Below are 25,501 nucleotides of genomic sequence, written 5' to 3'. Positions count from 1 at the left end.
TAGATCATTCAACAACTCGCATAAAAGCGAGTTTTTACTAAATTTCTGCAAAATATGAAACGGTACTGCCACACTTAACATACTTTTATTTTTATTTCAATGTTTAACACTTTTAAGTCCCATCACAAAAGATGCAGGCATTTACAAAAGGATCATGTACCAAATATTAAAGCACATAACTGTATTTTACTCCTGGTAAGTTTTATAGTCTTGATTTTTAGACTTTGAAAACCAAATATATGAGAGTATTATTTATTAAATTAATTGATACGGTTGAAAACATAAAATTTATTCCCAACATTAACTGTACACAATTTGAAGATTTATTCTAAAAATGTATCCAATGATGGAAGTACTACAACAATTATAGAAGATAATCGACTTCAAATAATACTAAAAAAGTGAAATTGTCACGTTTTAAATACGAAACTTTAAAGGAGGTAAAACTACAAAAAGCCTGCTAACCACACTGAATTCCCATGCATTTTGTCATGCGAAGTTAAGACTTGAAGGAAATCCTCATCAGTGCCCCCCTATGAAAAGACCGTTTCCCCAGCTGTCACTCACAAAGTTATTACCAGGACTTTCCTTCCTTTTGTTTTTCCTGGTCAATTTCAATCCACGTTTGTAGGATCCCAACTTATGTGCCGTCCATCATGTAGCTTTCCTAAAGCAACCATGTCTTTCTCATCGAGTTGGAACCCAAACACCTGTGTACAAGATGGCAGAAAGTGAAATACAACGGTGTGAAATGTAAAATAAATGCTAGAATAAGAAGTTTTATCTTTTTTTTCCCCATTACTTAAATTTTAAAGATGAGGCCAAAGATCACTATGTCTTTTAAATTACTTTGTAAGGTTCTGATTTTAACTTGCAACATTTTTAATAAATCTAGGCATGTTTCTGGGTGTATTTTAAGGCAATGCCTCAAAATAGTTCTGTCAGGAGGAATGGGCTACAATTTGATCAAATCTTTGAGGGATGTTTGCAGAAAGATGCAATTTTTTTGACCCAAGATTTGCAGTTTAAAACGTGGTTCTGACAAGTACTAAGTTTTATGTAAACCTTTGAAATTGAGGAAAACTAAAAATATTAATCGTACTCATTTTTCTGAACTTAGAAAACTGAAATTATGACATCCTAACTGGGCTAAAACAGGAAATCTTTAGTGTGATTTATTGTAAGCTAAATCTGTTTTGTGCCATTTAGATTACATCATTTTAGAGTCTGGTGAAGATCCAATCATTTAGAAGGTAAACCTCTAAAATTGACAGAAATATCATCCTTAGTTCACTGGACCAAGATCCTTCCTCAGTGTATGGATGTTAATAAGGCTCAAAAGACAACAGGCTCATAACTCACTTGGCAGTTTTCCTGTATCCTGTTCTTCTTGATGGACTTTGGAATTGTGACAACTCCATTCTGGGGAATAATTTTTGAGAAAATATAACTTTGGTTAACAACAAGCAGAGACAAAAACTACTGCAGCAACGAGACAATGCGACTACCTGAATACTCCAGCGAAGGCAGATCTGAGCAGTCGTCCGTCCGTGCTTTTTTGCTATTTGTTGTACAACAGGATCATTGAGGACTTGACCCTTGGCCAGGGGACTGTAGCCTTCAAACACTATCCCATTCTTCCGACAGTACTCCATCAGGTGTTTGGGCTGTTGGAAAGGATGATACTCCACCTAGCAAAGTTATTAAATGAGCAGAGCAATGTTTTGAAGCATCTGTGAAAGGACCATTAAAAAAAAATATTGCAGGGAGTCGGACAACAATTTTAAAAGTTTACCAATCCTGAATCTAATCTAATCTAACATAATCGAATATAATATAATTAATATAATCTAATCCTCTAATTGAAGAATAAATAAACTTAAATGAACTGAAAGAAAGGGAAAATTACCTGGTTAACATGTGGCACCACACTACAGTCTTCCTTCAACTGCTCCAGGTGGTGGACCAAAAAATTACTCACCCCAATAGCACGACAAATCCCTGCAATGATAAGGTCAGACTATAGCTGTAACATTGCGCTACGTCTAGGTTTGTGTTCTGGCTTTACAGACACAATTCCAGAAGACAGAAGAAAGCACAAGAGTCTGTGCTGTGATTGGGAAACATCTGTAAAGTAATTAAAGTCATAACTAAAATTGAAAAAAACAATTGTGCAAACAAGTTGAACGAAGCTGACGGACTGGTGGAGCTAGCTGAGTGGGGTTGTGATCTCTGGAGGTCATTAGGTAAATGCATTACATTTGTTGTGTTCAACTAGGCTGGGTTTGGATTGATACATAGGCTTGAGAAATCAGTCGACTCACAAGTCTTCCCCTGGAATAGTTACTCATTATAGAACACGTTTTATGTATCTGAGTCGGAAAATATTCCAAATTGTGTTTTAAAAGTAGCCAAAGTGATAGAAAATCTCAGGAAGGTGCAACAATTAACAGCATGAGCAAAGTTTCTGCAACATGCTGCCCCCGTGAAATCAGTTTAATGTTTACATCTAGTCCTTCTACCTTTTTTGTAAAGGTCCTCCAGAGCTTTCCATGTCTCAGCTCTAATCTCTCGGTTAGAACAACCAGGTTTTAATGACTCCGGCCAATGCATCAGGTACAGATCTAAAAAAAGAGAGAAAACCTAACCATTACACATGCAAACAAAAATCAAACAAGAAGATGTCAGAAACTATTAGGTAAAAGATGAAGACAGTAAAGGAAGCAAACTTTTATTTTAACTTTCATTACTAAAGGCTGGTTTTTAGAGAGGCTTTGTGACAACACATTGACTAAATTACATTTGTCTTACAAAGCTATATCAATTGTACCTCATACCAAAATATTCAACCCCCATTGCTGCGCAGGAGTTCAGGCAAGCTTTTTGTGCAGCTTTGTATCCATAGTCCCCAGGCCAGAGTTTGTTAGTGAGCCATAGTTCACTTCGTTGCAGCCCGCTCTCTTTGATAGCTTTGCCCAGCTTCTCCTCACAGCCATAGCGCTTTGCTGTGTCAAGGTGGCGAATACCAGATTCAGTGAGAGCGTACAGGATGGCATCATGTGAGTATCCGCCATGATGAGATGTACCTGATAGTCAAAATACAAAAAAATAAAAAATAAATTCTCTGATGAGGAAACCAAACATGCACCTGAAGAAACAGAGGCAACAGAACAGATGCAGAACATTGTGGCATTCAATGAAGATTTGATCTCTCAGATTTTTTTAAATAAAGAAATACTGTTGAGAATTTACTGTCTTTGACTTGCAGGCTTTTAATGTAAATCTTTAAAAAAAAAAAAGTTTTCTTGATGATGATGCACAACAGCATCGAGAATGAGGGGGCCAAGGACTTCTCCCATTGGTCTGCCACAAGTCAGGTGGAAAAGCACATCATATCTGAAAGCTTCATGTCCTGGCAACTTTACAATGCAAATTTGTTAAGGGTGAAGCACTTTGACTATTTCTCGAGAGACCCAAAATGTGATAAATTTTTCCACAAACCTTGCAAGGAATGGCTAAAGCATGCTATAGTACGAGATAAGGACAGGGAATTACAGTCTTGGTGCAAAAATATAGTTCTATGATTGTTAAGCTGTTAGGAATTAAGCAAATTCCAGAGAAAAGCCTAGGAAAGCCAAAAAAAATAAAAAATCATCTGACCAATACCAAAAAGACCCAACAAAAAGCTACACTTAATATAATACTGCGCATGTTATAATATACATTCAGTTCCTTTAATTGTGGCACTTCAAAAATAATCACCAAATTAATTAAGCTGTAAACAAATTACTCGTAGATGTGCTATGAATTCTATAACCTTGACAAAAACCTAATATAAGCTTCCCTCAAAATACACATTGGACAATGATTTACAATTCATATATTAGCAAGCGAGCTTGTTCCAACACCCTCATGTGTTTCAGCAAAAACGTTGTTAAAATCACAATTCTGGATGAGTATCGATCCCGATGAATTGTTTCGCAGCAACGTATTTAGTGGCTTTGCAAACAACGTATATAAATATCTAGAACATTACAAATAAACTTTTCTTGGAAATGATGTTAATTTATGTTGCGTTTTCTTGTTTAATACTTATATTCACAATTGACCACACATCCTTTCGTCAGATAGCGGTATTCACTTTATTGATAATTTACTGGTTCCACTTCTTCTTCTTCTTCTTCTTCAGAACAGTGCTGCCTACAGAAAAGAACTCGCTCTCATTGCCCCCAGTGGACAACTGCAGTATAACATGCTAAACAGAAAGTGACAGGATAGAGAACTTGCCTTTCAAAACAAATTAGACAACATGAACACATAACACAAAAAAACACAAAGACAATTTAATATGAGAACACATTCTAAACATTTTCTTTTGACTCTTCCAACTTTAACTTTCACATTTGAAACGTAATACAGACCTAATCCAAGTATTGGGATTTCCAGACCATTGGAGAGTTGGACAGTGGGACACCTCAGGGCTGGAAATAACGGCATGCTTCTCTGTTTATTCCGTTAAACAACGGATCCGAAAAATAATGAGTTAATATTTACGTTTCTTACGTCAAAACTCCACTAGCGCGTTTGATTAGTGTTCTGTGTGCAGCTGAGATTTAGGACTGCTGAGTCTTTTCCCGGTAACATTATCCAACAAACCAAGACAAGATAGATTCTAGAGTACTCTTAAAAATACTTACATTAAAAAAAAAAAAAAACAACCTCCCACATATTTTCTCCAATCACCTTTTACGTATTTACGTATGGAAGCGTGGCTCAACCCACTTTTCCATGTCTGGCTCTAAAAGCAGAGATTTCTTCTTCTTTTTCATGTCAGCTAGTTACGTCATTGCTACGCAACCAAAATGGCGACACAGTAACCCGAACGAGATGATTGCAACGCAAACAAAATGAGGTGAGTTATAAATAAAAGAGTAGAAAAACCTTCTCTAGTGAGATGTGAAAAAACTAAACTCAACAGAGAGAAACATTCGCAACACACCGGACAAAGTTCACAGCATCAGCAGAGAAACATGAGCAGTCACGAAAACAAATAGCGCGAAATATTTTTTTCAAATCAGTACATGAGACTCTTGATATTTTAGTATTAATTTGACCCATCCTTTGTTGTTCCGAATGCCAGAACAACAAAGGAAAACTATTTTATCCATATTCTGTAAAATAGCTCATTAGGATTAGGATTAACAAGTATGTTTATTTTTAAAAATGCTACAAATAAACGTATTCCAAGTATATTTTTAAACGTTCTTTGGGTTTGTTGCCTGCACTGTCACTTGCAACGTAAAAAGAGAGAAATGCATATAACCCTGCTTTGTCTTTAGCATAGAAGGTGCTCTTGAATCAATGCTTTTCTGTGTTGTTCGTCTTCTCTGTCTTCTGGAAAACTAAATGTGTCCATTTTATCACCAAATAAGACGAGTAAAATGCAGTGTAACAGTAGACCGTGTAGACTGCAGAGTATAATATCTACCTCTATCTACATCAGAATTTTCTTTGTCTAAAGACACATTTTTTCCCCATAATGATACGTAGTTGCCTCTGGGCAAAACTTGTATTTTGCCAAGTTTCAATTCCTTATGCGAGATGAAAAAGGGTCAGGAAATAATGTGTGAAGCTGTGTGCCGCACATGATTACCAATTCAATTAAACTTAGCATTCAGTTACTGCATTACGTTTTTTCTAAAAAAAAACAACAACTCAGTTTATGTCTCCTCTTCTTTGCAGGCTTCAGTGTTGCTGCTTTGGAATACGGCGAAAGCGTATCATTTTTCCACTCCTGCTGATCCTCTTGGTCGGAGCAGCCTTGACAGCTCTGTTGCCCCCCGCCGAGGAGCATGGAGGTGTTGCCGGGGTCCTGGGAGTACTGCGCAGAGCAGCGCCGCAAAAGGGAAACCCTGCTCAGGGTCAACCTGCAGATGCCCCAGAAGAGAAGTTTACCATCATCATCCAAACCTACAACCGCACAGACATTTTACTTAAACTCCTGAACCATTACCAGGCAGTGCCTCATCTTCAGATGATCATCGTAGTGTGGAACAACATCGGGGCGCAGACTCCGGCCAAGCTGTGGGAATCCCTGGGTCCTCATCCAGTCCGGGTTGTCTTTAAAGAGCAGGCGAGCAACCAAATGCGCAACAGGCTACAGCCGTTCTCTGAGATTGCCACCAATGGTCAGCGCATTTTTAGCTTGCATTACTTTGCATTGTGTAAAATATTCATAGATTTTTTGTTTTATTATTGTTATTTAATTTTTTAACCAGAGACGTGCCATTCAACAGACCAGAGACTGGAATTAGATCTTTTTTGCTTGATCAACTATTAAGTTATTGGCAAGACAAACGCCAAAAATCCAGAGTTTTTCCTGTATTTATTATACAATGAAACTTTGAACTCAATCAACTTTGATGCACTTTTTTCATGACGTGAAGGTTAGAAACGTGCATAATGATGATCTTGTATTTTTGTAAATTTTGGTTGGATAGTAGGCTACTATCAAAGCACCTGCTACACATTATTTTCTTTTATTTTATAGCTCTTTATTTAAAAAAAAAGTGGAATTGATCAATTGGAGACCTCAAAGAAAAATGGAGATGGGTATCTGACAAGAGAGTGATTGGTGCATCTCTACTTTTTATTTATTTTTTGTTAATTTTTCCTAGTATTGAGTTTTTCTCTTTCAATCCCTTCTGATTCTTTCTCTCTCAACCATTTAGCTGTGCTAATGCTGGATGATGACACCCTTGTCAGTGTCCCTGACATCACTTTTGCTTTTTCTGTGTGGAAGGTAATAATATTAATTGTCTATAAGTTCAAACAGCCTTTTGAACTTATACAATGCCTCTTACGACTGAGGCATTGTAAAACACCTGAACTCACTATGTTATAATTGAGCACTACGTTTCTATATCTTGAAGCAATTTCCAGACCAAATAGTTGGATTTGTCCCTCGGAAACACGTCTCAACGGCTGGAGGAGTTTACAGTTATGGCAGCTTTGAGCTGCAGAATCCAGAAGCGGCTGGAGGAGACATGTAAGATGCCCTTGCATTTGTCTTATGCTTTTCCTGTTTTTTGAGGTCCTCGTGTTGTGTTTGCTCTTACTCAGTCCAGTTCTCCCTGCAGGTACTCCATGGTTCTGATCGGTGCTGCCTTCTTCCATTGGCGCTACCTGCAACTGTTCCAGGATCAGCCTAAAGAAGTACACGCTTTAGTTGACGAAACCCAGAACTGTGACGATATAGCTGTGAACTTTGCTGTTGCTCTGTATTTAAGAAAACACTCAAATTCAGGCGCAGTCTACAGACCTTCAGGGATCTTTGTCAAGCCTGTTGACCTGCGCAACCTTGAGAAAGATGCTGGCAGTGGATATCGGGGATTGTGGCATCGTCCTGAGCACCTTCTCCAGAGATCGTACTGTTTGAACCGGCTGGCGCAGATCTATGGCTTCATGCCGCTCTGCTACTCCAACCTCATGGTTTCCCAGTTTGGTTTCCCAAGCTATGCCAATCACAAGGGTAGGGGATGAAGAAGTTTGATGATTTGGGCTAAAGTAAGAGATGAGACTGCCGAGAAGTTTGGTAGACTTGTTTGATTGGTTAACGCTCCTCATGACAATCAGCTGATGCTTTTAGTCCCGTGTGAGCAGACGGTAGTACTCATCGCAGGATGGTGATGAGGACAGACTAGTTGGATGTAAAAATTTATTCTTGCTAGAATCACTTGCTGAACTGCAATTATTCAAAGAGAATAGTAGGTTTAAAAGCCTAAGAGTTTTTCATACACAGGTATTTAGTTTTTTTTTTAAAAGAAATTAAATTTAATACAGGCCAAGAAAATGATTCATATGGCTTTTTTTTTTTTACTGATTTCTAAATTCTCGATAGAGAAAAGAAGTGCTAAGATCCTAAGAAACACACATCTTCAGAATTCAAAGAATGTGAATTGTTTGGTTTGCTTTTAATTTAAAAAATGAAATAAAATAAAAATTAAAGTACCAATTGAAGGACTCACTCCTATTTGTGAAACAGTAAAAGAATACTTTATTCACTCTTAAAGAGTTAGCGTCACAGATTTATTCCCCGTCTCAGTAATCAATGGACAAATCTTGATTGGCGTTACAGCAATCAGGAAGTCCTTATAATTATTGAACAACTTTTTTTGAAGTTTCATTTGCTGTTTTCATGATTTATCTTTGGTGATGAGCTCCAAGTCTTTGAAGTTGGTGGGCCTACTTTCCATCATCCTAATCATTCTACTTGCAAACACTATAACCAGTAAAGAAAAACGATGACCAAAAGTGTGAAGAATTTTAGGCAGTAGCCATTTGCTTTATTTGCATATAGCAAATAGCAGTGTTGCATTAAAAATGATTAAAGTCATCTTTCATCTTAATTACTCCAGAGGTGTGAAGTTGCTGCTCATCCTTAGTTGGGGCAAGTCACACACAACATTACGAAGATATTGTGTCGTAGCAATAGAGATAGCAAAATGTAAAAATAAATCAGATTTACAGAAGTGGACAATTTGGTTGGTTGTTATAACTTAGATGTCATTTTATGTCAAAGAAAATGTCTGCATTCAGTGATGGTAAAAAGAAAAGTCCATCTTTTTTCAAATTCTAAGATTTCACTTGTCAAAACATTGCAACATATGTTCTGGTCTTAAAGCCTCTGACAAATGACACTAAGACAGTATGCACAATATAGCAAAACGTCAAGTTAAATCTTGCAGTACAATGGTAGTTTACCCAAAATCAAAAGTTATTTTTGTTCTCTGCCCACAAGATGGTTGTTGGTAGCATAATTAGAACAACACAAAACGAATATGGCCTCTAATAATAAACGGATCCAAAACACTAATCTGTGCAAACAAATATAAATCACATTTGTTTCACAGGACTGAGCAGGACTATGGTTGGTAGATCCAAAACAAGAAAAAAAAAGTCCTATTCATCAGAGATGATATTCTTATATGATTTTTTTAAACTCAGCAAGGACCTTTTTAAAACTGATATCAAAGCTTTAGAATAAAACAAGTGGTACCATGCTGAAGGAGGGAAGCACCTAAAATGCCAATATGGCCCCATTAAAACAAACTAACTCCCTGTTGAAACTGAACAGAGTAGATGTTTGCATATTTTTATATTTATTCATGAAAAATAATACACTTCAACAAAATTGAAAACATCCAGATCTTTTCCGTGACCAAAGAATTCCTGTCCGTAAAGAACTCCAGGGTTTACTGCTGTCCTCCACCGCCACCTCTGACCTCGGGCCCACCGCCGGGTCTCGATCCCTTGCCGCCCTTAGAGCGAAGCTCATGCCACTTCTTCACGAGAGGCTCCCTCCTCCTCCAAATTAGTTTGTGACCGTACGCCACATACCAGCTGCAAGACAAAAACAGGGGATTGTTAAAACGAGACGGAAGGAGTAGATTTCCCTTCTCAGTGACATTTGCATCAATCAAAAAGCTACATTTGATTGATGCAAATGAAAAGAAAGCTGAAAAGAGGGTTAAGGATCAGGGACTCACACTCCAAAGAGAGCTCCGCCAAGGTGAGCAGCGTGATCAAACAGCCGCCATCCCAAGATCAGCCCTGCTGTATCTATAGCCACAAGTGCTTTGAGGGCCTAAAAACAAACAAAAAACCAGATATTTAAAATTCTAAACAACGCACCGCTGAATGCCGTGCATTCAGTCATGCGTACTTACACATTCACACATTCATACACGCGTTTGCTTTGTTCATGCACAGATTTAAATCCTTATCCTGCAGCAAAAACACAATGTAGGAATGACGTTACACATTTAACGCAAGACGAAGCAAACATCCGGAGACCTCTGACACACAGAGGACGGGATATACGGTAAAAACTGTGAAACGTACATTTCCGGCAGTGAAAGTGACCATAGGAAGGAAGATTATGCCGAGCTTGGCCTCTGGTACCTTCGTACAGACTGCAGCGAGTACAGCCATTACAGCACCTGACTGCGAATAAAACAAAGTCGTAGATCATGATCTTTTCACCGTTCATAATAACATATTTGGTTAAAAAACATTCTTACCGCCCCAAGTGATGGGTAGAATCGCCCGCTGGCGGTTTTACAAACATAACTGACCATAGTGGATATCACGCCTGAAATTACAAAAAAAATAAAATAAAACATATTTTTGCGATGTCTTAAAAAGATGCGAAAATGGAATAGAATCTAACGTTTTCTTCAGAATGGACCAGAGATACAGTTCCTGTCAGAGGACAACAAGAACATCATTTAGCTTTTCGACTTAAATGATGCATTTGAACTCTTCTTGTTTCTCATGGTAGAACAGCTAAGCAGCATATGTACACTTTCAGTCATAAAAAACCCCCAAAAAACAATGTATAATAAATGAAAACCAATTTAATGGAAAACACCATGTATGGATTTGTTCAATGTACAATTTTTGTCCGTGGACATTGTCACATTTTAAACAATGGATTTTAAAGGGCAATAGTTATACTTTTGTGGCATCTAGTGGCTCGACTGCAGATTGCTGCTGTCTGAATACGCCATACAGTAGCTGGAACAGTACAATGTCCAGCTACTGTGTGATGTAGCTGGAACATCACACATATGTTCCAGCTACATATGTCTTTCTCATATGAAAAACGCGAAAGACCAACTCCAGGCTGCTGTTTGGTTCGTAAAGTATTGGATCTTGAATGAGCTATGCGGCCTAATCTAAATCGACAATACATACGAAAACCCTTGATTTGGGTTCAATCACAACACTGTCAGAACATAAAATGAAATTTTTTTATTTATTTTTTTACCAGATTTACCTTTAGATAATTGGTGAATATTTTCTCAATAATATTAGGATTTTGTACAACTACAAAAAAATACAAATCAAATTTTATTTGTATAACAATTTCAGCAGCAAGGTATTTCAAAGTGCTTTACATAATTAAAAAACAGCATGTGACATTGTCAGTCAGAGAAAGAGATTTTGAAAAAAAAAGATAAAAACATTAACCCACACCCCTTTTAGGAATTCAGTTAAATGCCGTTTAATACATTATAAGAAGTAACTAAATCCGATTTTGACTTAAGATCTTTTCTTACGTCAAACTAAAACTGCTCTATTGTTTTAATGTTTGACCAGCATTGATTCTGTCTTTTGCTCCACTTACCAGCTGAGAGGTAGACTGCAAGAAACTGTTCTTTGCCTAGGAGGGAGACGATACCAGAGGAAAACGTCCATAGGACATACATATTGGCCACCATGTGGATAATGGAGTAGTGGCTGAAGGAAGACAGAATCATGGGAAGGCACTGTGTTTCTGGGTAGGAGAAAAAAAAAAGACAAACAGCAGAGCATAGAAAACAAATTAACTCATTACAGTTGTGTTTGAGTTACTTCTTTTAACTTTCCACAACCATCAGCCATACTCACTGGAGGCTGGGTTGGATGTGAAGTACTTAATCATAGTTCTTTGCATCGCCGGAATCCTCCAGCAACACAGGACTGCAGCGTTTATGGCTATAATTCCTGGAAGACGTTAAAATAAATTGCACGACTTTTAAACCTTTGCAGACACGCTGACGTCCACAATCGATGAGATCCAAAACATATCTGCTGTTGAAACTACCAGTAGCAGTCCTCTGTCCCTCTGTAAGGCTTCTCCAGAAGTCATCTATCATGGACACCAGGAGGAGGAGCTGCCGCTGGAAGCTGGACAGTTGGTTCCACCAGTCGTGCCAGTACGCCATGTCCTGGGAGCCCTTGTTAACAAAAGGACAGGGAACTGACTCAAATTGAGCTGATTGTTAACTGAACTGTTGGCAAAAGTTAAAAGTGGTGGTAGACAAGAGTAAAACGGTTTAGTAAAATCCTTACCATTACGAGTTTTTCCAGCTCTTCTCCATCTTTTGCAGTTTGAACTCTTGCTTTCAGAGTCTCGTACTGCAAAATGGCCGCCCCACCAAAGGAACAACCTGCAAACTGGCATGGAGTCAAACAACCAACCATCTTCGGTCCTAAATATTATTTTAGCAACAATTTACACATGTTGGCATGAAATCAAAATTAACAATCTTCTGATTTCATACATCAAATTCCCCCTGGCACGTTTAGAGGATGACCCCTTGCCCTGTGCTGTTAGAAGAAATGGATCCTCTTTTCTTACTATACTTCATATTCAGACTTAGTTATAATTCGGACGTCAGCATACCCCTACTGTGAACATCAATGGTCTAAAGAGCTTTGGCCATCGGACTTTGGGAGGAGGTGGGGGTCCTGGTGTGCCAGCCTCGGGGGGTGGCGTTTTGGTTTGTTGCTGGTTGACATTTCCCTTTTTGGCATCTGTCCTTTTAGCTTCCCGGCGGAACCCACTCCTCTGTTGCTGGTATGGGTTGAGCCTGTACAAAAACAACAAACAAGCAAAACCTTTTACCTGCGGCATGGGCTGGTATGAAGTCGTACTGAAGATTTAAAAAGTGAAGTGTTTAATAGGCTAGAGATTATTCCCTAATAACATTCCTGTAGTTTGAAAGATAAGGTGCAAGAGAAAGCGCTGGTTAAAAGTCGCAGTCGGCAGGCTGAAACAAGGGTACTACATTCTACTTACTTACACTTGCCATGCTTTCAACATGAGAAATTTGGCTTTTTGGAAATATTTCCAGTCATGAAAACAATGGAGAGTCATGGTGTGGAAACTAAAGAAACCTCACGCATTACTCTATGAGGTAATACTATTCTTAAACTAATATTTGAACAACTTGTGCCATTTATGTAGATGACTACCTAAGAAAAATGGCCAACTAATAAACCAGCCAAGTGTGTTACGTTTTTATTACTCTTAAAATGAATTATCTAATTTCACTCAACCGCACACAAAAACACAACCAAAGAAACAAGAAAAAAACAAAACAAAACAGCAAAACCATCGTGTCCTGGTGGGACTGAAAATGTTCATTTTGGGAACAAAACAGCCAGTTGTATGTCTAGTTAATAGTCAGGTGTTGCTATTTGTTGACAGTCCCTTAGCACTCGTTGAAACGGCAAGTTTTGTGTCCAACCTCTAAGAGCGGACCCCGTACTCCATCCTTAATGTTTACGTACAGTAACAAAAGCTAACAACTAAATGACAACATTTTAAATCCCCTTTGGTTACAACCACATGAAGTTAGCTAATTTGATGTGGGTTGCATAATATGCAGCGTGTGTGTACCTCAGTCCATTTAGCACAGCCTTGAACAAGCAAACGCAATGAAAAAACACTGGCCATCATCAGAAATTAGTAATACTAACATAGTAATATATATCGATGACACTGACAGCCCCGGTTTCCTACCCCAAAAACAAAGTTAGCTGCATTTACAATAGCAGAACGGTTAGGTAACTAAATATTACTAGACGAGGGGAAAACCTAGACACACACGTCTCCTGCCAGGATTCATCTTCAGACAAACAGAAACTGAACGCCGCTTTTACTGCTCACCTTGAGCATCTGGAAAAGGTATTTGGCGATCTATAGAACTCTGTTTTTCCCCATTTTATGATAAATCCTCTGCACGCCATGATTGTTGTGACCTCCTGCTAGAAGCCCCTCCCCCTGTCAGACTCGAGCTGATGCTGCCTTCACGGACGCTTGTAAAAAAAAGTGTCCATACAGCTCTGAAAAAATTAAGAGATCACTTAAATTGATCAGTTTCTCCGATTTTTCGTTTTTATAGTTATATGCTTGAGTAAAATAAACATTGTTATTTTATTCTATGATCTACTGACAACATGTCTCCGAAATTCCAAGCAAAAATGCAGTATTTATTGGCAGAAAATGAGAAATGGTCAAAATGACAAAAGAAAAAACATGTAGTGCTTTGAGACCTCAAATAATGCAAAGAAAACAAGTTTTAATTCATTTAGAAGCAACAATACTAATGTTTTGACTCAGGAAGAGTTCAGAGATCAATATTTGGTAGAATGATCGTGAGGTTTTCAGTGCAGTGCGTCTCTTGATCCTGAGCTGTGCAGTTTTATATAGTCTCCTAAACTCTTAAGATGAGTCTAGGGGTACTTTTATTTTGAAAACCTACGTTGTGATGCTCAGTGACGTTTCGCCTACGTAGACATGCAAGTCAGCAGTATTTTAAAAAATAGTCTTTGGGGTTATCTACATTATAATAGCAATAAGGTATAGATTTACATTTACAACTTCAGTAATACATCAAATTATTTTACCAACATTACAAATCATTGTTTTTGTTTTATTTAAAACATTTAGATCATGTTATCTATTTTATTTATTAATTCATTTAAATAGTTGCTGTAATTGTGATACTGTGGCTTCAAAAGAATCCATTCCCCATCGTTTTGATAGCAGGGCTTCCAGGACGCACCTTGCTAACTTATTACATGATCAACATAACATGTCCATTTTAAAATGCCTTCATCACGACTTGATTTCTAGTCAAATTAGCCTTTTTTCACAAAGACAATGTCCTAAACCGTCAACATATTAGGGCTTGTTGCCTTGTTATGAGTGAAAAACTATGTAAGGCATCAATAAAGGTTCCCATCCAAGTGAGCAGCAACCAAAACAGCTGAAAGTCACGCAGACTTGTTGTGATCATGCAAAGATTTATTTGTCATTAGCCGAGTTTAGAAATGGGATGTGAAAATTGGTGGCTGTCCAAACGAGGTTCTGTGAATAAAGCAATAGCTAGATTCAGACCACCAAGGCACTCATTCTTTCATTGTGCAGGGTTCTGAAGAGAACCTGAAGCTTTCTAAGCTTTAACTGGCTTAGAGAATATTTTTAATGTTCAAGCCTGTCAAAAGCTTTTCTAAGAACTTTAGTTTGCATGTAACCTTGTTTATGGTTTGTTACGTTGGTCCCCTTGTTTCAAAGTTTCAGAAACGGTAGAATTTAGTTGTATTTATTTATAAATTGACCAACTGTGAATGCAACTAAGAGCTGACTACATTGGTCTTGTTATGCTTTTATGTTTGTATCGGTTAATATTTAGAGTTTTTTGGTTGCGGAATTCTTTATCTAATAAACCACTAAATAATAGATCTTACGATGATTATCTATAATCTTTGATCACATGTAATTCAGTTACATGTTCAGTTACACGTTCCTCGTTTGAAATATGTGGTATGGTCAGATAACTGATAAGGAGAATTTATTCTTCAGACAAACGTTTTGGTAAATAAAACACTAATCAATGAATGCAGTTTAATGAGGCGGGTCAAACCCACAAGGGTTTTTTTTTTCTTTCATCCATATGTAGCCTACTGTCACATTCAAAAAATATAATGGATGCAAAACTTAGGGGGAAAAACACTAGCTTGTGTATAATAGCAGCTAATAGTACCTTATCCTCTTTTCTTATGCAGGTTTGTTCTGACACCTTTCAGAATGGTAGCAGTCTTGGCCAGTAGGTGGGCTGTATTGATGGCACTGGGAGCTCCTAATGGCATTTGGACAACTTCCACAGACTTCTTGCTTACTTGCCCACTGACTCCAGAAAATGGGTAAGGGAAAAGGTGGAATTTGCAGTGAGTAAGCTGCACTGCAGTGTCTGCAGAGCAGGGCTCAACTCCAATGCAAAAATCTGCATAGCTGTATCGCTCCACACAGAATTGTTTAGAGAACTGCAGTGACAGAGGAGGGGGAAGAATGTACCAGTATAGGAGCAATTCATCTTAACACAATTAGACAGCACATCCCGCTCACAAATTTGAATACAATCTAATTTCCAAAGCTAAGCAGAGCATTATACAGTCAAACCCACAAAAAAAAAAAGAAAAAAAAAGGTGATGGTGGTGGTGGGAGGAGGGGGTAAGGGGTTACAGTTTCAGGGCAAAGATCCAGAGTACAAAGAAAGGAGAGCAATATGCCTTTGCCACTGTATAGACCAAGGACATGCTGCGAAGTCAGATGATACCCTGTGGGTGCAGGTCTGGGGCAAGGGGAGGACACAGATATGTGGGGAGAGGAAAGGCTGGATGGATGAGCAGAGCAGCAGGAGTGAGAACAGCAAACATGGGAGAGGTTGAGGTGGGAAGGCCACAGGAACAGATAAGCAAGGATGCATATCAAAGAGATGTCGTAACCGAAAAGAACACACTGACTAATCTCTGTCAGATTCTGGAGGACCTTTAAGCATCCTTTTCATTTTTTATTTATTTATTTTTTTTGTTTGTTTTTCAATCAATGCAGTTCACATTTTACCCCCGCAGAGGTGTCTTCTTTCAGGTCCTGTCATCGATTCACTGGCGAACTGACGCCAGCCGCCTGTGTTCAGAACAAGAAAAGGGGTGTGGGGGAGGCACGTCATTGCCCATGTGACAGGAAGCGCAATGCCTGCAATAAGAACAACTTGTCAGTTGTGTTAGACATCTGTTCACCCTAATGCAATCGTACCCATGCATATTAAAGAAAAAAAAAAAAAAAAAAAAAAAGAAGCCGGCTCAAGCAATTCTCTTCTTGCATTTGTTCTAAGACTCAGATCCACAGACTCGTGAGGCTAAATGCCGTTTGGCCTTGAGGCTTTTATTTCAGCGCAAAGTCTAGAAACATCTTATACCAGCAGCACCGCTCTTTTTATACCTTCAGAGGAAACTCTAGCTGTTGTCATAGCGTCCCATAAGTGTGCTGACGGGGCGGTTTCCAAGACAGTGATCAATGGGCCTGTGAGATAATACCACGCTTGCTTCCTGTTTTACCCTGCATACATCTTGTGGATCAGTGCATGATTGTGATTTTCTTTGGACAGACGTCAGAGGGAGATTTTAATCTTGATGTTTGCTATAAACATAAACACGAGGTGAAAAAAATCCAACGCTTTTCTGACAGATCTGCAGCTTTACAATAATTTCATCATTTTTAATTTCGAATGAGAAAAAAAAAAGAGCAATTGTGTAACAAAAGGAGCACTTGAAATTAATGTGAAAAAAGCACACTCATAAAGACCCCGTATGCCTGTGCTGACACAATTTGATTATGCAAGACAAGCAAGTCCCAAGAGCTTTTTGAACAAACCGATTACACAGGTGCCGAACAATTATTTTCAATGTACACTCACCTCACTGTGTGTATAGTGCACAATATGTATCTGAGTTCCACTGCAGCATAATCAAATAACAGGAACAATACAGCATCAAATGCCCAGAACACACCATTGATCTGATCCACATATTAAATATTGATGGCCCTCAGCAAAATATTATATGTCTTAGGTAAAAAAAAAAATTCACTGGGGTATCTGCTGCATCATTGTCATTTTGGTAGCCTAAATACTGAAAGGTAAAGTCGTGAAGCAAGCTTTTCACATGGTTTTAGCTCAGTTTAGACTGTTCCTGAAGTCAAGAAGACAATTCTTGAGTTTTTTTTAAACGCATCAATAATTTCTTGCCCCTCTTTTTCCTGTTATTCTTTTTAATAAATTTTTAGAGATGGAGAAAAAAAATACATGTTTTACAGGTGGCAGGAGAGATGTGCACCCAATGGCTGTGGCAGTCAAAATGAACGTTTTCAGACTAAACTGTGCTGCTCTGTCTACTTGGTGAGTGCCATTCGAGCTATGCAGAAAAGGTTTCAAAAATGTGGATTTGCTAGCCAAAATGTGGTAACATGCAGTTGCTAGGTAGAGTCTACGCCTTTGTTTTGCACCCCAGCAATAGTGAGTGTAAATTAGATATAATGCAGAGCTGCCCCATCCTACACCCGTTGCTGCATACTGCTGGTCAGATTTCTGACTGGCTACAATCACTAAATTTTCCTATTTAGAAATGCAATTAGTCACAAAAAACAAAACAAAAACACACACAAATGGCATGCAAAACAAAGAAGTGGCTCTCCATCACCCTTACTGTCATATTTTTTATATATAAAAATATGTACACTCACTGTGTGACGTGTGATGTTTTGATTAAGGCTTTGTATCAATGTATGTGTGTGTATATATATATATATATATATATATATATATATATAATTGTTAATAAATGTTATTGATAACGGTATTAATTATTATTATATTACTCTGTAAAAAATTACAGACATTCAGTTCAGTGATTCTTGAGAATAGGGACCAAATGGGTTTTAATTTTCCTCAATTTATTTATTTATTTTTATATTTCTCAACCGTATGTATGCAAATATGACAAATAATGTTTTGGAAATGTAAAGATACTAAGGTGCAGGCTCCCAGTTGCAACATTTTTTAAAAAATTATATTTTTAATCAACCTGACCCAGAACTTTGTCATCACCATTTTACAAAAATAAATAGAAAATCATTTTTAATGACCCTATTAGTGATATTTTTACTCATTTTACAGACAAATGCTTCTCAAGAAACAAAAAAAATATTATTTAAAACAAAAAACAACAAAAAGTCCATCTAACGGAGTTGACAGTGCATGACAGAGTTCACACAGAACTGAAGGTGGTGACAAACTAGTGAGTAAAATGAAAAACTTGATACATGTGAAGTAATGCAATTTATGTAAAATATATTAAAATGAATTAACTGCACATTTAAGTGAGATTTGTCAACAATTTCACTGAAAGAGTCACAAAACTGATGGAGTTGACATCTGACGGAGTTGACAAAATACCAAACTACCTCAATTTATATGATGTTATTCTGGAGGAGGCCATATTGTAGCTCATCAGGTCCATGAAATATTTATAATATACCAAAATTAAGCTTTTATTTCACAAAATTTTATCAAAGTTGTGTAAATTGTCAGTTATGGTGTTGACACATCATGGTTGTGACAAACAATTTAGGAATAAAAAGAAGAAAAAAACTAAAGAATAACATAAGCTGACCAGAGCTAACTAGCCCTCTTAGCAAAGGAAGAGAAAGGAAGTGGTCATGGGGTCCTCAAAAGTTCTGGTGCCCCCCAATAATGCCTGATTTTTTTTTCCATTCTTTTCATTTCTGACGGTGTTGACAAAAACTAGGGACAAATTTCAATGGAGTTGGAAAATATATAAAAATGATTTTTAATTGAATTTATTGATATTTTTATAATTATTTACATGACTACTTATACTTAATTGTCATAATATATAATTTTAGAATTTCTTTAATTATTTTAAACTATTATAATGTATTGAGATCTGCTCCAGGACAAGGGATTTTACAGGCACCAGCCACCAAATACAATGTTTAAAATAAAAAAACATTCAGCAAACACCAGGAAAATATACATTGTTGTGCTCACATGACCCAGGTTAGTTTATTCAGATATTTGAAAAAATATATATTTTGTGTATATTTTATTCAAATTTTGTGCTTTATCCATAGGACCCGTTTTGTCCCTATTCTCAAGAATCACTGAGTTACGTGTACTAACTTCTGCTCTTAAACTCTACATGAAATGGCATTTTTTATATTTTGAACCTAAATGTGTTAGTGTGTGAAAGATAATTTTACAGTAGGAAGTTTTATTAATTTATGTAACGTCTGAATTTAAACAAAGACAAATTTCTTAACTTTAGTTCAAGTGAACTTTCATTTCATATTAAAGCACATTTAGATGTTTTACAGTGTATATTAACACAACTGTACAAATGAATCAATCTGAATATTTGTTGTTTTTGCGATTTTGACGAAAGCAATCAGATTTATTTATAGTTGTTGCCGTTCCAAAAAAAATGTGTGGAGGCTTTTAACTCGTCAGCCCTGAAAGGCCCCTGCTGGCCACCCGTTTGAAAGCTTTCTAGAGGCGGCCCTGCTTAAAAAAAAAAAAAAAAAAAAAAAAAAAAAAGTTCAGGAAAAGTTAACAAATTCAGTATTCGTTATCATTATGCATATATAATAGCATACATTCTTATTTTTCACTCTCCATTTGTTGTGTAACAACATGCACACGATGCATGCGCTGCCACCCTACGAATCACACACTCACGCACACACACGCGCGCGCAGTCCCTCCCCTCTACATCATTTTTACCTGAGCCCTCAGTCCACCTCACTCTGAAACTCTCTGAAACAGCAGCAGTGAAGGAGGCGGCAGTTCACTCAGAGCCGCTCTGCATCAAGTGACACTCCAGCGAAACAAGCAGAGGGAACCCGGAGGAGTCCAGTTCGGCCGAACATCGCATGAAACAAGCCAACCTGCATCGGCGGCCCTGACTGAAGAGCAAGACGAGAGCCAGCGGTGTTTTAACTTCTGCAAAGCGCGGGAACATGAGTGATAAAAACGCCGGTAAGAATGAAAGAGCGTTTCTTTATGATTAAAGTAAATTTGGTTTGGATGTCTTGGTTGCAGGAGCAGCTGGCTCTCTAAATCCGGACTCGCGTTGCACTTTTGTAATGTAGTGGCACGCAGCAAAATACAAGGTGCATTCATTAAACAGTAATTCATATTTTACAAAATACCTGTATACGAGCAGGTCAAAGGCAGTTAGCGCAGAATGCTGCAGCGCGGTGCTGCTGCTGCTGCTGCTGCTGGGTGTCTGCTGCTCACTGCTTTGTCCACTTCCAAAGCACTTTACCCGGGTCCGTGTCATATTAACGCCCGTGTTGTACGCGGCACGCCAGAAGTCATTCCCGCTTTTAAATGACCATTTAGTGCGAAACTGAGGATCCCTGCTTTCCCCTCCCACAGAGTGCTTTGGGTTGTAAACGACTCGGTCTCCATGGTTTTTCTTATACTCTGTCAGTGCTGTCAGCCGATCTAGTGAAAAGTGCTGCCTCTCCACTTTCACTGCTGCGATGTGAGTGTGTGCGTGTGTGTGTGTGTGCTGCTCCCAGCAGCGCTGTGGCCTCAGCAATCAGCACGCGTGATGTTGACAAAGCTTTCCAACTCTGCCAGTAATGACTAAAGGAACCGTGTTTTGCAGCTCCTGAAAGTTTGCTGCATAAGAAAAAAAAATAAATAAATAAAAATAAAATGATGCTGCAGTAGAGTCACAACATACACAATGGCAGCGGTTTGCCTTGTTGTGTTACAGGGTTAATAGATGGGGGTCCAAACACAGATCAGACACATTAACAGCACAGTATATTTAGATAAGGGGCAGAGTGCCCTTGTTTAAATAGGCTAACCTGTCATGGTTGCTCTGTCCTGTTTTTGCCCCTGTTTTACTGTAAAGTTGCAACTAAACCTCGTCATTGGAGAAAAGGTGACTTTGTGTTTTTGTCTTGTGTACACTTTCCATTTCCCTTACATTGCTATGTCACAGGCAGTCAGGCTTCTTTAAGCCCACCTTGGGATTTTATTCTCATGGTCTCATTCCCAAAGGGCTACAAAGCCCTTACTCCAACTAGAATTTGTGTTCCTTCTCAGGGTTCACATCATTTTAGATGAGTGGACTGTGGGGTTATGATTCATGTGTGGCAAAACATTGTGACCTTTTTAGTTAAGCTCTGTTCAGCATCGTCGTGCAGTCATGTGTAAATACTTTATAGCATATTAAATGCTTCTCATGGATAGTTGTAGCTTGCGAACTTTGTCACGATTTGTCGTATTTCAGCTACAAACATCTGATTCTTGTGGTACACAAACACAAAATATGGCATAAATGGAAAGTGGAGGGAAAAATCATACATTTGCTGGCAGCTATCTACAGTGGTCATTGGGTGAGAGGCGGAATACACCCTGAACCGTTCGCCAGTCCATCACAGACCAAAACAGAGACACACAGGACAAACACCCATGCATGAACACACTCAGTAATCGATTGACTCGACAGCCATGAATTTACACTGTGGGAGAAAGCTGGAGTACCAGGAGAGAACCCACACATGCATGAGGAGAACAAGCAAACTCCACTCAACTTATTTTACAAATTGAAGTCTGAGAGGTGTGCTGAGCATTTTTATGCAGTCCTTCTGAGTCGATGCTTGAACCACACTTTTTGCTTTACTTACTACAGCAAGTTGCTCGGTGATTATCTTCAATCGCTAAAAGGGTTATTTTCCACCCAACTCTTCTTTACAAACAAAGCTCAAGTTCAGTCGTATTGGTCAGAGAGCATCTGTGAAGTTCTTAATTTTAAAGGACCCTTTGACAGATTTTCGGTACTCTGTATTTAGGTCCCTTAATATTTCCACTTACCTTGACTAGATCCAATGTTTGTGTTGAGGAAAAACATTTGTACAGCATGACGCTGCTCTCATTGGTTGAACTGTGGGATGTTCAAGGTGTAGAGGAGCGTTAGTTTTCTGTCACTTAGTTAGTTTAGAATGTAAGCAAAAAAAAGTCCAGCTTTGGTCTCATCTGAACCCCAACCCTAACCCTTCTGTATGCATAAAGTGAGGTTGTGTGAAATAATTGTCACTAACTATTTCCCATAGTAGAAAGATGTCACCAAGTGCTATGTGTAAGTTAACCAAGTCCCCACACAGGTGGAAGCCAGCAGCTAGTCAAACAACCTGTTTTAATTCACTAATTAGCAAATTAAATCAAGTCAAAATGAAAATGTCCATGTCAGTGGGATACAACAGTATCAACAGCCTACAACAACGGTATTCAACTTGAGTGTCCTGACGCGTTCAGATGTGCCCCTGGTCCAACATGTCTGAATTACTTCCTCAGCAGGCAGTCAAATTCTCCAGAGTCTTGCTAATGATGTAATAATTTGACTCAGGTGTGCTGAAGCAGAGAGACGTCTAAAAAGTTGCAGGACACCGGCCCTCAAGGACTGGAGTTGAATACCCCTAGTCTACATGTCATGTCGGTTGCACGTCAGCATGCATGTGGTATGTTCCTCTGCTCCCATGTTTTGTAATTGTTTGAAAATGATTCCGAATGCTAATATGGCATATTGCTGACTAGCTTGTCAGCTTTCAACACCTCCAATCATCCATTAACTTTTTTGAAGATTGTGAGTATATTTTTTAAGATGTGTTCCTTCAGAGTTACAATTTAAGACTCAGCTGCTTCTCTAATTAACGTTCTCCTCGCCGACCCTAGTTTGACGACCGTGTCTCGGTATGCTTGCGGCTGTGCCACTCTTCTTCCATTTTCAGACGATGGATTGAACAGATATCTGTAAGGTGTCCAAAGCATGGGGCAATTGTTTTATGAACTAACCCTGCATCAAAGATCTTCGCAACTCTATCCCTGACCTGTCAGGAGTGTTCCTTCGTCATCATTATTCTTTTGTTCTCCTCTGAGGCCTCCACAGAACCACTGTATTTATCCTGATATAATGTTAATGTTGTGCTGTGTTGGAAGGTTAGAATATCCAGTAATTAATTCAATATATGTATTTTGTATTTTGATAACCGGGATAATTTTTTTTTCCCATTATGAGGTTGTGTATTGAGAGAGGTGGTTAAATACCCATGAGAACCTTTTCCCCCGTGTCAGAAGGGTACTTAAACAAAAACGAAAAGCACGGCCTCAAAGTCTGTCTGCGAAGAGAAACTTAGAACAGTGTGCACAGTTAATCCTGCGGAAATAATTTAACGGACAGTGTTATGATCCAGCTTGAATCTTTGTCAGGTCAAAAGTTTGAACAGTCAGAGAACACTTCCATAAATACACGTCCCTCTGGAACGGCAAGTACTAGATGGGGCTATGAGGCAATTAACTTTCAACATCCAAAATGCATCATTAATTAAAAAAATGCAATTACAGATCTCATGTTAACTTGGAAAAAACAGCAAATACTCTTTGTAAGCGCAGTGGTTCTTAAACGTGTACACCCCCTCTTAATGTAAAAAAACAAACAAACAGAAACAATTGGCTTTCATATGACATTTTCCATATATTCAAACGTATATCATGGGCAGTTTGGGTGAAAAACAAATTTATTAGAGAAAATGAGATTGGCCTGTCCAGGAATTATATACAAATGCCTCTCTGTTCACTTTCTTTAATTTACTTTTCTCTACATCCACTTGAGAAAGAGAGATGTTGCACCAGCATTGTTTTAATTCAAATTAAAATGCATGCTCATTTACTGTAAATGTCACAAGAACAAAGCATTCTAAATGCTGTGAAGATGGGCTGTTGGCTGTGCAAAAAAAAAAAAAAAAGAAATTTAGTACCATACGTACGTGTAATTTACATATAGTATATATACAGAAGCTTTATAAAGGCTTCCAAGGTTATTGATGCTAAATAACATCTCTAATACCAAGAAACACACCGAACAGCTCTGAAATGATAGCGCACATTTTTATCTGGTGTAATATTGTGGACAAGTTTAAAGCAGGGTTAGGTAATAAAACAATCTATGGTCTGAAAATTGAATGGGTGTGTTACAGCTGCAGACCTACCAAGACATGTCTGCACCTAAACTGACAAGCTATGCAAAGGCTGATTATTCAGAGAACCAACTGGAGGGACTGGAAAAAAACCACAGCCCAGACAGGAGAATCTGTTGACAGGAAAACTTTCGTTTTTCACACCACAAATTTGGCTTTTATGGAAGAATGACAAGAAGTTAGCCGTTGCTAAAAGAAAACCATAAGAAGTCCGGTTTGAAATTCACACAAAACAAGCAAAGGACATAGAAGACGTGGGAAAGAAAGAAAGTGCTTTTGTCAGATGAGACAAAAATTAAACATTTTGGCCAACACGAAACATTACGTGTGCAAGAAAAGCAGCACTGTGCATGAACCCAGAATCCACGCCCATGTGGTGTCAGGATCATGTCTTGAAGATGCTGTTCTTCAGCATGGTGAGGGAAGCTGGTCAGAGGTAGAAACAAAGACCAAAACATTTTAAAGGCTCTGAAAAGACTTGAGACTTCCAGCCAGACTGTCAGATCTACAATCGCATAGTTTGGATCGGCAATTCTCAAAATCCAGGCTGGATCTGGACCAAATAGAAAGGCAACCTGGATCCGGTCCATACGTTATTTTTTAGGACACATTTAGGTGATGCTCCACCAACGGCTGTGTGGGACAGACCTGAGTGCTGTGCAGTATGCTGCCATACCACTAATCATGAATAATTACAAAGTAAAAAACTAAATCCTTAATTTATGAACTATCCTTTCTGAAAGCTTTGTACACCCATGATTAGTTGGGATTTCAAAGGAAACAGCGAGGCTGGTTTATCAATGACTTGTATCAAAACACAGTCCATCTTTTTCATGTTAATATAGAATGTTTATTTCTAAAATATGAAATTCTAAAAGCAGAAGAAGAAAAAAATCCTAAATCCAATTGAGAACTTATTGTAAGAGTTTGTCTTCACTGAAGCTCTCCATCCAGTTTGACTGTTCAAGTTGCTGGAGTGAATACATTTGCAAGATATTGTGAAATGTTTCTCCATACTGGGAAAAATATTGGTGTTAGATAAGCACATCCTTAAATAAAAAAAAGCTTTTAATACATCTGTCTCTGTTTTTGCAGTGGTCTGAATGGATACATTGTAATCATGCTTGCACATCCAGCCTGTTTTCGCTTGTATGCACTAGATATTAGGTGAAACTGTTGATTTGTTTTTCTCATCCTGCATGCCCCCACTGTGGGCAGCTTTGCTCTTCACACTTACAAACAACTGAGTCATCCATA

The 25,501-nt window shown here is 38.2% G+C and overlaps 4 protein-coding genes across 6 annotated transcripts in view; 2 read left to right on the top strand and 2 right to left on the bottom strand.

Annotated features, from left to right (window-relative positions):
* Positions 1-69: 69 nt before the first annotated feature.
* Positions 70-4,737, bottom strand: LOC103479409 (glyoxal reductase). Its single transcript, XM_008433811.3, has 7 exons — positions 4,422-4,737; positions 2,838-3,086; positions 2,523-2,624; positions 1,910-2,001; positions 1,509-1,691; positions 1,363-1,422; positions 70-710 (listed from the first exon to the last, which is right to left on the bottom strand). The coding sequence occupies exons 1-7, from the start codon at positions 4,495-4,497 to the stop codon at positions 615-617; spliced, it is 858 nt and encodes a 285-aa protein (XP_008432033.2). The 5' UTR covers positions 4,498-4,737; the 3' UTR covers positions 70-614.
* A 40-nt stretch (positions 4,738-4,777) lies between these two features.
* Positions 4,778-8,014, top strand: extl2 (exostosin-like glycosyltransferase 2). 2 transcript variants are annotated; one of them, XM_081598104.1, is made up of 6 exons: positions 4,778-4,912; positions 5,743-6,188; positions 6,732-6,802; positions 6,933-7,048; positions 7,140-7,215; positions 7,307-8,014. In XM_081598104.1, exons 1-6 carry the CDS (start codon positions 4,908-4,910, stop codon positions 7,436-7,438), a joined length of 846 nt encoding a protein of 281 aa, XP_081454230.1. In that variant the 5' UTR covers positions 4,778-4,907; the 3' UTR covers positions 7,439-8,014. The 2 variants fall into 2 exon arrangements, with proteins under 2 accessions (XP_081454230.1, XP_008432032.2); XM_008433810.3 differs by having other exon boundaries at positions 4,779-4,912; positions 7,140-8,014.
* Positions 8,015-8,314: 300 nt separating this feature from the next.
* On the bottom strand, positions 8,315-13,637 carry parla (presenilin associated, rhomboid-like a). Of its 2 annotated transcripts, none has more exons than XM_008433808.3 (10): positions 13,502-13,637; positions 12,233-12,419; positions 11,899-12,003; positions 11,651-11,783; positions 11,455-11,550; positions 11,192-11,341; positions 10,083-10,153; positions 9,904-10,005; positions 9,549-9,646; positions 8,315-9,402 (listed from the first exon to the last, which is right to left on the bottom strand). In XM_008433808.3, the coding sequence occupies exons 1-10, from the start codon at positions 13,579-13,581 to the stop codon at positions 9,255-9,257; spliced, it is 1,170 nt and encodes a 389-aa protein (XP_008432030.1). In that variant the 5' UTR covers positions 13,582-13,637; the 3' UTR covers positions 8,315-9,254. The 2 variants fall into 2 exon arrangements, with proteins under 2 accessions (XP_008432030.1, XP_008432031.1); XM_008433809.3 differs by lacking the exon at positions 8,315-9,402 and adding an exon at positions 9,729-9,786.
* Positions 13,638-20,086: 6,449 nt separating this feature from the next.
* Positions 20,087-25,501, top strand: part of fgf12a (fibroblast growth factor 12a) — a 43,236-nt gene continuing 37,821 nt past the window's right edge. Inside the window, exon 1 of the mRNA XM_081598106.1 lies at positions 20,087-20,231. Within this exon, the coding sequence (XP_081454232.1) occupies positions 20,213-20,231 (19 nt within the window). The 5' untranslated portion in view covers positions 20,087-20,212. The remainder of the gene's footprint in view (positions 20,232-25,501) is intronic.

Source organism: Poecilia reticulata, chromosome 17 (genome assembly GCF_904066995.2).
Source record: "Poecilia reticulata chromosome 17, P_reticulata-male-v2, whole genome shotgun sequence".
Taxonomy (NCBI): domain Eukaryota; kingdom Metazoa; phylum Chordata; class Actinopteri; order Cyprinodontiformes; family Poeciliidae; genus Poecilia; species Poecilia reticulata.
Note: the sequence above shows the minus strand (reverse complement) of the source record. Positions and strands in the feature narration are given on the sequence as shown.